The 12,153-nt window shown below is 33.3% G+C and overlaps 1 protein-coding gene across 1 annotated transcript in view; it reads right to left on the minus strand.

The window, feature by feature from the left end:
- Nucleotides 1-12,153, minus strand: part of ABCD2 (ATP binding cassette subfamily D member 2) — a 62,734-nt gene that overhangs the window by 35,384 nt on the left and 15,197 nt on the right. Inside the window, exons 4-6 of the mRNA XM_046012723.1 lie at nt 10,149-10,317; nt 9,391-9,485; nt 4,977-5,122 (exon numbers count right to left, since the gene is read on the minus strand). Coding sequence (XP_045868679.1) covers nt 4,977-5,122; nt 9,391-9,485; nt 10,149-10,317 — 410 coding nt within the window. The remainder of the gene's footprint in view (nt 1-4,976; nt 5,123-9,390; nt 9,486-10,148; nt 10,318-12,153) is intronic.

The following is a 12,153-nucleotide window of genomic DNA, read 5'->3' on the forward strand; positions in this document are numbered from 1 at the left end:
AATAAACCATTAGATAATAATAATCATTAATGAGAATATTCAAAGAAGTGTTTAAGAATGCCTACTGACAAATATTTTGAAGGAGGTTGTAGCAGCTTTCTTTGAAATCATAAACACTTATAAGATTATTTTCAAGCTTTCTTGAAGAAAACAGCATTTAGAATATAAGAAATATACATTTAGACTCTCTTGGTTTATATATACATTTAAATATATTTTATGATTTTTTGAAAGATAAGTTTTATAAAATTTTAAACATAAATACAAATCTTCATGTTTCTAGAAGCTACATAAGATAAAATTACTTTTAATAGCAATTATTTTAAAATACTTTAACCTTAAAAAATAGAGTTTTCATTCTCATTTCTCCCTAAGCTGCAGTTGACCTTTTGCTCAGGCAACAATAAATTTCATAATGAAAAAGTTCCCAGTGATTTATGTTTGTTGCAAAATAACACAGGTCTCTCTGAGGGCAAATATTGGAATTTATGTACTTTGTTTTTTTCCCTACTTTTTAAAAATTTGGTAAAATACACATAAAATTTGTTCTACCATTTCTATGTCCATAGCTCAGTGGTATTTTTTCTTGTTTTTTTTTTTTTCCAGCTTTATTGAGATAAAATTAACATATAACATTGTGTAAGTTTAAGGTATACAACAAGTTGATTTCATATACTTATATATAGCAAAATGATTATCACTGAAGTGTTACCTGATGACTCTATCACCTCACATAATTACCATGACTTTATTGTGGTGAGAACATTTTAGACTTACTCTCTCAAAAACCTCCAAGTATATTTTACTGCTAACTGTAACCACAACGCTGTACATTAGATTATCAGAACTTTTTCATCTTCTAACTAGAATTTTGTATTTCTGATCAGCATCTCCCCATTTCCTCTACTTGCCAGCTCTTGGTAACCATCATTTGATTCTCTAAGTTTGGCTTTTTTAGAGTTCACATATAGGTGCTATCATATAGTATTTGTCTTTCTTTGTTAGAATATTTCACTTAGTATAATGTATTTTATAATTATTTCACTTAGTATAACTTAGTATAATTATTTTTACTTAGTATAATGTCCTCAAAATCTTGTCACATGTTCTCTTAGCTGAAGAAATTTCCATTGTACAAATATATGCATGTATGTGTATACACACACACTCACACACACATCTCTTTCCATTCGACTGTCACTGGACACTGAGGTTGCTTCCACATTTTGGCTATTGTAAACAATGCTGCAATGAATACGAGAGTACAGGGATTCCTTCAAGATCCTATTTTCATTTTCTTTAGACATATAAAACCAGAAGTGATATTGCTGGATCAGATGATAGTTCTGTCTTTAATTTTTTAAGGAGCTTCCTTATAGTTTTCCATAGTGGCTGAACCAACTTACATTCCCACCAATAGTGCACAAGGTCCCCTTTTCTTCACATCCTTCCCAACACTTGTTATCTCTTGTCTTTTTTTTTAATTTTTATTTATTTTTTTAATTAATTTTTTAAATTTTATTTATTTGACAGACAGAGATCTCAAGTAGTTGGAGAGGCAGGCAGAGAGAGAGAGAGAGGAGGAAACAGGCTTCCTGCTGAGCAGAGAGCCCAATGTGGGGCTTGATCCCAGGACCCTGGGACCATGACCTGAGCCAAAGGCAGAGGCTTAACCCATTGAGCCACCCAGGTGCCCCTGTTGTCTTTTTTTAAATAAAGATTTTATTTATTTATTTGAAAGAGAGAGAAAGAGAGAGCATAAGAGGTGTGGAAGGGGCAGAGGGAGAAGTGGACTTTCCACTGACCAGGGAACCTGATCCCAGGCTTGATCCCTGGACCCATGATCATGAGCCCCACATTGGGCTTCCAGCTCAGTAGGGAGTCTGCTTCTCCCTTTCCCTCTGTCTGCTGCTCCCTCTGCTTGTGCTCTCTCTCTCTGTGTCAAATAAATAAAATAAAATCTTTATTAAAAAAAAAAAGAACTGCTATTGTAGCATCCCATACATTTGGGTTTCCATTCTCATTTGTTTTAAAATTTCTCTTTTGATTTCTTCTTTGACCCGTTGGTTGCTCAGGAGTATTATTTAATTTTTACATATTTGTAAAATTTCCAGCTTTCCTCTTATTGTTGATATCTTGTTTCATACCATTGTAACGGGAAAAACAGTACTTGGTATGATTTCAGTCTTCCTAAATTTGCTAAGACTTGTTTTGTATCATATGATATTCCTAGAGAATGTTCCATGCATGCTTGAGAATATCTATTTTGCTGCTGTTGGATAGAATGCCTATATATGTCCGTTAGGTCTGTTTGGTCTAAAGTATGGTTCAAGTTCAATGTTTCTTGTTAATTTTCTGTCTGGATGATCTATTTGTGGTTGAAAGTAGGATCCTATAGTCCCCAGGTATTAATGTATTGTTGTGTAACTTTCCTCAGATTTGTTAGTATTTGCTTAGTATATTTAGATGCTCCACTGTTGGGTGCATATGTATTACAGCTATTGTATCTTCTTGACAAATTGGCCCCATTATCATTATATAGTGACCTTCTTTGTCTCTTGTTAACATTTTTCATTTGAAGTCTATTTTGTCTGATAAAATCATAGCTACCCCTGATCTCTTTTGGTTTCCATTTACATGTACTATCTTTTTCCATCCCTTCACTTTCAGTCTGTGTGTGTACTTAAAGCTGAAGTGAGTCTCTTATAGGCAGTATAGAGTTGGGTCTTGTTTTTTATCTTGCCAGCCACTCTATGCCTTTTGACTGGAGAAGTTAATCCATTTACATTTAGAGTAAGTGTTAATAGTCAAGAACTTACTAATGCCATCTTACTGTTTTCGGACTTTTTTTTTTTTTTTTTTTTTGCATTATCTGGCCCCTTTCTCCCTCCCTTGCAGCCTTCCTGTGTGAATTGGTGATTTCCATAGTAGTTCTCTGATAACTTTCTCTTTATCTATGAATCTACTATGGGTTTTTGCTTTGTGGTAACAACCTAACTTCAATTGCATACAAACACTCTGCCCTTTCACTCTCCTTCTTTTAAGTTTTTAACATCACAACTTATCTCTCTTTTTAAAAAATATTTTATTTATTTGACAGAGAGAAATCACAACTAGGCAGAGAGGCAGGCAGAGAGAGAGGAGGAAGAAGGCTCCCTGCAGAGCAGAGAGCCCGATGCGGCGCTTGATCCCAGGACCCTGGGATCATGGCCTGAGCCGAAGGCAGAGGCTTTAACCCACTGAGCCACCCAGGAGCCCCTCAACTTATCTCTTTTTATATTGTAATTATACTACTTATAAATAGTTATTTTTATACTTTGTCCTTTATACTTATATTTAAGTGGTTAATACACTGTTATTAGAATATTAGAATATTCTGAATTGACTATATATTTACCTTTACTGGTGTATCTGTCTATTTTCACGTTTTTCATGTTACAAGTTACCTTCATTTCAATTTCAAGAACTCCTTTCAGCATGTCTTATAAGTCAGGTCTAGTGGCAATGGATTCCCTCAGCTTTTGTTTGTCTAGGAAAGACTTTATTTCTCCTTAATTTCTGAAGGATGATTTTACGGGATTATGTACTTTTCTGTGCCTTGGAAATATCTTGTATTGCTCAGGTCATAGCTATGTTCAAGAATTATATCTTTCATATTATATAGGAAATTTAAAATAGCTAAAAATATAAAATTTATATATATATGATTTTATTTGAATTAAGAGAATAGAATTCTATGATAGAATATTTTCCTCATGATTTTATACCTTATAACCTAAATTAAAAAATTAAAATCAGTCTAATTAACACATTAATGTCTGAAACTTAAGCTTTGGCTGCATAATTTGTCAGATTAAAAAGGTTTCCCAAAAGCATACAGAGGAAGAGACAACGATTCTGGTATCATAAAATGTCATCTTTTTTATGTTAAACATAAGAATTCATGACACTGCTCACATCCAACATTTTCTTATTGCCACTGCAATTCATTCTCCCATACTTCCATACTTCAAGTAGCTTCTTACTACTAACATAAGTCTTACTTTAAAGCAAAGAACCTCACAAACCCTCATGTTCCTAACTATAACATGTGTTCTAAAAATTAGACCAGGAGGCAGGATGGTACAAGCACTTTCTGACAAAAGAAAAGGGGCAAGAGAGACATGTGATAGTACCATACTTGATGTAATTTTTATATTTGTTCTGGCTGTACTTCCAGCCTTAGTGCTCTATTATGTTCCACAGAATAGCCATCTAATACAGGAGTGCTCTGTGATGTCCACCTAGCCCAGGGTGATGACAGACAGAAAGGATGAGCATGAGTGTGCCTCTTCTTCAAATTTCATTTTCTCTCACCCACAATAAACATTCCAAATCCTCAGGTATAATTTTGTATTTAGATGTTTCTAAATTGTTACAAGGAAAGATGGCTAAAGACTTCAGAAGAAATAATATTCTTTTAAATATTTCTAAGCTTACTTTACGATCGTTCGTAATTTTTAAAATTAAGGTAGTTTCAAATCATTAATCAGTAATATAGCATAACTGTAATAAAGACTATTTTATGGAGGCTCTTCAGATACAAGCAAACAATATTAGAACATATGAATATATACAGTTTAAGGAAAAGACTGGTATACTATCCAAATACAGCTTTGTCTGTGAGAAGAGATAATCTGACATCTAAAGTAATCAAATTATTCCTTCAATTAGCCTGCTCTTCCTTGAGAATAACATCTATAGTCTTTGAGTGCTCCATATATCTAGATAGATGTGAAAATAAAAAGAAGTGGTTTTGTCCTGGAAACTCTCATAATCAAAGCAATAATGAAACTTTTTTGAATTACTGAATTTGATTTTCTTAATAGTTTCTCTCAGTGAAAACATGCTTAAAGATTATAAACTGAGGAGCTTAAGTAATCAAGATAATTCAAAAGCAAACTGAAATTTTCTCGTGATATAAAATATGTACCTACCTTTGTGGAATATAGAACATATGTTGGGGAGGTGGCTTATAGAGGACTCCTTCATACACAGGCCAGAGCCCGCTTAAAATTCTGAAGAGAGAACTTTTCCCACAACCATTAGGACCAGTTATCAAAAGATGCATTCCTTCTTGTACCTGAAGTAAGAAATAAAATGATAAACTGCTATATTTAAAAAAGATTTCATTTGGCAGCATTTAAAAGTGATTCATTTTTTAAAAATTTTCAAACACATGATAACCCAGGGTAGGCAAGGATAAAAAAAAAATCAGGATGGAGAATTTCCAGTTTTGTTCTGAAGCTAAAAGCATGATAAAGGAACTCCAAAGGAAATGAATCTTCTTAGAATGAGCACTGCCTTTCTAAAATTTTAATTAAGGTCATCAGATACTACACATACATGTAGAAACACAGCCATATGGGAAATAAAAAAGTATAAAATTTTTAATTGAAATACATTTAATTTTACTTTATTTTAATATTTGGTTAAATTTATATTGAATTCAAATATAACTCTGTTGTATTTGTCAGTTGGAGTTATTTAGCTACAAAGCTATTCTAAGATCCAGCTGGGTAGCTTAATTTTATACTTCAGTAGTCTGAAATGTTACACTGTCACAAAAGCCCATAATCAGTCAGATGAAATGATTCTAATTCTGTTTTATTCACAGATGGAGAAAATACATTTACCGAACCAAGATAGAGGAAAGCAACAGGATTATAATTTAGTCTTATGTCTAGGAATGAATTTAAAACATATATATATATATATATATATATATATACATGTCAGAAGTCATTTATCCATTATCAAGTGGATGGTTCTCTTTAGAATCTTCCATCTTATTTGTCATTTAAATTTAAACAGTTGAATTTCATGAGTTCCCATTCCACCCAATAGGATCAGGAAGTTGTCTTAGTAGGGTATTTGAAGAGTATTAGAAAGAACAAGGAAAAGGAATGGCATTTAAAAATTTGCTCTAAGAACAATGATAACATTTCTAAGAACAAATGATATTTTATAATGGTGATTAAAAAGTGAATACAACATCAAAGTATGAGGGACAGGGGGCACCTGGGTGACTCAGTTGTTAAGCATCTGCCTTCAGCTCATGTCATGGTCCCGGGGTCCTGGGATCAAGTCCCCATCAGGCTCCCTGCTCAGCGGGAAGCCTGCTCCTCCCTCTCCCACTCCCCCTGCTTGTGTTCCCTCTCTGGCTGTGTTTCTCTCTGTTAAATAAATAAGTAAAATCTTTAAAAAAATAAAAAGTATGAGGGATAGAACTCTAGAGTATGCTTGTAGATAAAGCTTTGTATAATATGAATACAAATATCTATAATAGAATATATCATACTGAAAATTCAAAGATGAAAAAACATTATATTATTTGGATTATGCCAATACAAGGAGTCCACTCCATTTCGGCACATTGTATATAACAGAAGCTGAAAACTTTTTGTTGAAAGAAGGTGGTAGAAAGAGGGAGGAAGGGAAGGGAAAGAATAGGGTTGGGATAGGGTTAAGATAAAGGAACTAGGAATGGGGGTGCCTGGGTGGCTCAGTGGGTTAAAGCCTCTGCCTTCGGCTCAGGTCATGATCCCAGAGTCCTGGGATTGAGCCCCGCATCGGGCTCTCTGCTCTGCAGGGTGCCTGCTTCCTCCTCTCTTTCTGCCTACTTGTGATCTCTGTCTGTCAAATAAATAAATAAAATCTTAAAAAAAAAAAAGGAACTAGGAATGTATATAATAAGTATATGTAAAGCAAAAATTGTTGAGATATATATTCTGTCCAAATAATTAGACATTTCCTTTGTAAACATTGATCATTTACCACGTGCCAGACATTCTTCTAGGCACAAGGAATATAGGGCTACCCAAGACAAGCTCTCAGTTCTTATGGTTTACATTTTATTGCAAAAGATGAAAAAAAGACATGAACAAAAAATTATGTAGTGATAAATGCTATTATAATAGCAAAAAAAGAAAGATGCATTTGAGAAAGATGGTGGCATTGTGGGGTTAGAGGCAGTGGCGGTGGTGAGCAGTGCTCCTTTTGATTGAGTGGTCAGGAAAATCCTCTTTGAGGAGGTAATACTTCTCCTGAACCTGGGTGATAAGAGAAAACCAGTCAGAGCTGGAAGAGTATTTCAGACACTGGACAGAGCTACCCCAAGGATGTAAGATGGGAGTAAACTTGAGTCTAAACATTTTACTATAGGTATTTTTTCTCCCTAATTATAGCCAAACTGAAAAGCTATTTTGATAGAATAAAGTTCAAAGAAAATCCTGGGAAAAGTCCCAAAAGAATTAATCTTGTGACTTGCTGTGCTCTTTTACTAGAGAGAAGTTAGTTAAGGAAGTGTAATTTGTAGAAGCATCAATACTTCCCACATGATTTTTTAAAGGTATGTGCCATGGTAAAAGGCATATTCATAAAATATTTTAATAGCATCATTCTCAGGAATTCTCAGATATTAAACACATTTTGAGTCCAATAGAAGCCTTTTTCACATTCAAATTATTTTACTGGCATAAATTTTGCCATGTTTAGTAAATAGCAAGTGTGAAGCAAAAATAACCCACATTCATTGAGTTTTCTTCTCCAAACAGTTTTTTAATTCCACAGTACCTACAAAAGGATGAGAACATTTTCCTCTAGAAACCTGTTTATTTGTCAATGCATACAGAGGAAACAGAACTTTCATTACATTTGGGACCTGACACTTTAAGTGTCAGAAAAATACCAGTTACCATAAGGTGCACTATAGTAACATGTATCTTTGTAGAAGTTCAAAATTCATGACATTTTCATTAGATTATGTATTTTAAAATTCATTTTTTTATAAAAAATAAACTGAGCCCTGAGCTTTTTCACAGAAAGAGTGTGATGTGTCCACAATAATGCAATTAGTAGGTGGAGAATTTAAGACTTACTGTGTTTAATAAATGGAGCAATGAGAATTGATATTACAAAGCCTAACCTGACAAATTCTATATAAAAAGTCATAAATTATAAGTTTATATAACTATTAATAAGTATAATATATAATAAGTATAATATAATATAATGATAAGTATAATATATAATATATATTATATAATATATAATAAAATATAACTATTAATAAGTAATTAAACATTCCATGTATGGCTCTTCAAATGTTTTATTTCAAATCTACTTAAGATTATGGTACTCATGACCAGATCCAAATAATTAAATCAGTCTGTAGGTCTATAAATGGAAAAATAAAGCCTAACCAAGTTATAGTTAAAACACAATTTCTCGTGGGACTGGGTGGCTCAGAGGGTTAAGCCTCTGCATTTGGCTCAGGTCATGATCTCAGGATCCTGAAATCAAGCCCTGCATGGGGCTCTCTGCTTGGTAGGGAGCCTGCTTCCCCCTCTTTCTTTGCCTGCCTCTCTGCCTACCTGTGATCTCTTTCTGTCAAATAAATAAATAAAATCTTTTTAAAAACCCACAATTTCTCATAGTTATTAACACAAAATTTCCCTATGTTCAGTATTTATCACCTTCCAGCACCCTTATTCATTTGCAAACCCATCCTTAAAATTAAACCTATACTGAGGTCCATACTAAAATAATTTGTACATGTATTCTCATGCTTGTAATTCTGTTACCAAGTCCAATCATGTCTTTGAACTATACTTAAATGCCTGCATTATAATTATTTATGCTTATCTGCAAATTATTTTGTACTTGAATTCCAAAATGTATGTTTAAATTTTATAATGCTTTAACTTAGGGCTTCAGGTTTTTAAGCAATTTTTACATCTTGGTTTTTGTAATCAAGACAGAATAATAAATAAAAAAAATCTCTTATTCTCAACTAAATGTCTATCCATGAATCTTCTCTTTTTTTCCAAATGGAAGATGTGATTATTGGAAATATAAACTGAATTTAGGTAATATACAATAACAGAAGTAAACTTGCTAAGGACGTCTTTCCCTATATTGTAGTAAATATATTATAGTATAGGCTTATATATTTTGAGTAATCCTTATAAGGAAATAAATTATTTTTTATTTAATTTTAAAAATAATTTAATTTTAGTTTAATTTTAAAAATAAATTAAAATTTATTTCCAGATATTAATTTCTGAAGAATTTTTCTTTTGTTCCCAGAAGTTACCTTGTACAGGCCCTCAGTGCACTGAGAAATTTTGATTTTCAACCTGGCAAAAAAGCAGTAGAAATCAAATTTCTCTTTCTCTTTGCTTTCTGAGGAAGTAACTGCTTCTGTAATTGAGCCACTGTGCATACCTTTCTTGATTTCCCCTCCTTTCCATACGTTCCTCCAAGTACTTAACATAAGGTACATGAATTCTGAGTTGTTTTGTATTAGTGTGATGGCAACAATCAGAAGATTCTTGAATATCATCTTACTTTGAAGTTTAGCCTGGAAGCCACCACTTCTCCCGTTGGTGTAATTATGGGAACATTTTCACAAATAATTCCATGATCCACATCAATAACTCTTCCTAAAAGTTAAGGAATAGTTTAAGTTATAAAAGCAATTGCATGTTCCATGTACATCTAGAGCAAATTTTAATGTAAATGTGGACATTCTGACACATATATTTGGAAAATCTTTTTCAGAAACATGATTTTACAATAATCTAATGTCAGTGTCATAATGAGAGCAAGATGGGATAAACTCTATATGATAAAACCCAGCCATATTCTTTACAATTACTTATTTCACTAAATTGACCTTTCCTGTAAAAAAAAAAAAAAAGAGAGAGAGAGATACAGCACAGCAAAAAGGGAATTAAGGCAAAGAAGAGTACAGTTTTTAAAAATGTGATAACCAAACTTAAGTTTAAAAACATAGAAGGATGAAGAACAATAAGATGTTAGATCTAATTCTGTGTTTGAATTTTAAAAGCAAACAATTTCTTCTGCCATATGGGCAGTTTCCAAAAATAATTCTAGAAATTTGTCTTAAATACAAGTAGCATAATTTTCTTATGGTAATGTTAGTCACCACTCCTCAAATTGCAACACAAATTTTAGGAAGAACTGTTTAAATAAGCAAGTATTTGTTCTTTGTAAATGATAAAAGGTATCTTCTAGAAATGTTTGGTTCTGTTGCTAAAGTAAATGTTTAAGTATAGGAAAATTTAAAACATTTGATTCAGTACCTTTGATCTCTAACGTGTCACTGAGGGGTACTTCTATGTTAGCTTCATTCTTGCTGTGGCTTTCAGACTCTTGCATGACAACAGCTCTCTTATAAATGCCTCTTTTCACTTCATCGAAGACCCAAAACATATTATACACTCGAGCAGTATAGCCTGCTAATTCTGTGATCTAAAACCCAACAGAGGGGGTAAAATAGAGTTAATATATCCAAGATAGACTTTTAAAAAGAGATATGCAATCCTATCAGCTTTCCTGATTTAATCTTAAAGATCTTATTTTACTCTACATGAAAAAAAAAATACATCTGATAACTACCACAAGTAACAGTAAAAGAGAGAAACCAAGAGAGAAACATAGCAAGGTGTCAATGTCAGTTTGACTGGAATTACAAAACCTGTAAAAAATTATTCGTTCAAACCAGGGTTCAAAATAAAATGTAAAGATTTTGAATGTTAGTGAGGTCTAAAGATCCTTCAGTCAAATTTCTGATTTGGCTCCATTTATATGACAAAGTTCGTTTCCAGAAAATTAGAAATTTTGTGAAAACTTAGTGTCATAATGATCCTTTGTTTTGACATCTTTTTTTTTTTTTTTTCAATTTAAAACAAGATTTGGGGCACCTGGGTGGCTCGGTGGGTTGGCCCCTGCCTTCAGCTCTGGTCATGATCTCGGGGTCCTGGGATTGGGCTCTTTGCTTGGCGGGGAACCTGCTTCCCTCTCTCTCTCTGCCTGCCTCTCTGCCTGCTTGTGATCCCTCTCTCTGTAAAATAAATACATAAATAATCTCAAAAAAATAAAACAGAATATTTTAAATATAAGAAAAACACATTTTTTTTTCTTATCATGAAATGAATGTTTCTGAGTCAAATTGATTGTCAACATTCCTGAGCTTTTACCAAAGGAAATACCCATCAGTGGATATCAATATTGGGAGTGAGCTCAGTGAAAAGATTCAAATTCTTTTCAGTCCAAATCCCACAGCTCAGCTTCTTTTCAAGCCAAACATGATGTACGTCCAAAGAAAAACATTAAATATGACTTTTATTCTAGGTGAGATTATAAAATGAGATCAATCTCTGCTTTAGTCCATAAGGCTCAGTAGAATGGGGTCTTGCTCTTATTCTGCCAGTTATCCAATTTAGAAGAAAACTCCTGCTGTTTTTCTGTTAAAAGAATATCTTGTTATCAGGGTAATGTGAAAGGTGACTCATCTCCTGTCAAGACCATCTTCCTCAGTGAAAAGGAAAACACAAAAACCATTCCCTTTTAGGAATATTTACCAGGAAATTGGCACCAATCAGCAAGGCATGTCACTAACAAACCATGGAATAATACAATACAATGCTGACATTCGTGAGATTTATGTGTGTGCAAAACCGAAGCCATAAATGAGTAGGTGTTTTTATCAAAAGCCTTCTACTGCATGTCTCCACTGTCATTAGCATTGCATTTCTATATATTAATGTTGTAATGATTTAAGAGGTAATTTCTAAAATGTTATCTTGAAGAAATCTCTTGAGTTCCCTAGTGGAGGAAAACAGAGCTAAGAATTAACAAAACACAGATTCAGAAGAAACTGGGGTAAATATATTTGCATAGAGAAAAAAAATCTAAACTAAATGCACGGGTCAAAGAAAGGCAGGAGGCAATGAGTCAATACAGTAGGACGTAGGATGGAGTGTGCAGAGCGTCTCAAAAAATCGGAGAACGTGACTGTGGACAAGTGACTTTGGTATACATGGCAGGGAGTTTGCCCTGGGACTCTTATTCTGAAAAGAGATCTCGTTCCCTGTCGAACTAGCAGAGAGAAGGCTTGGGGCTTTCATGTGCTGTCACAGTGGTAGTAAGATTCTTAGGAAGTAAGCATTCTATGATCCCAAGCACACCCAGGGAAAATAAAGCAAAATGCAATTATTTCTTGTATTAGATACAATATAGAAAAACTGGTCAATATTCTTTCTGTGAATATTGACTGTAAAATACTTTAGATAGCAAAGTATTTTA

This window comes from Meles meles, chromosome 7 (assembly GCF_922984935.1).
Source record: "Meles meles chromosome 7, mMelMel3.1 paternal haplotype, whole genome shotgun sequence".
NCBI classification, from domain to species: Eukaryota; Metazoa; Chordata; class Mammalia; order Carnivora; family Mustelidae; genus Meles; species Meles meles.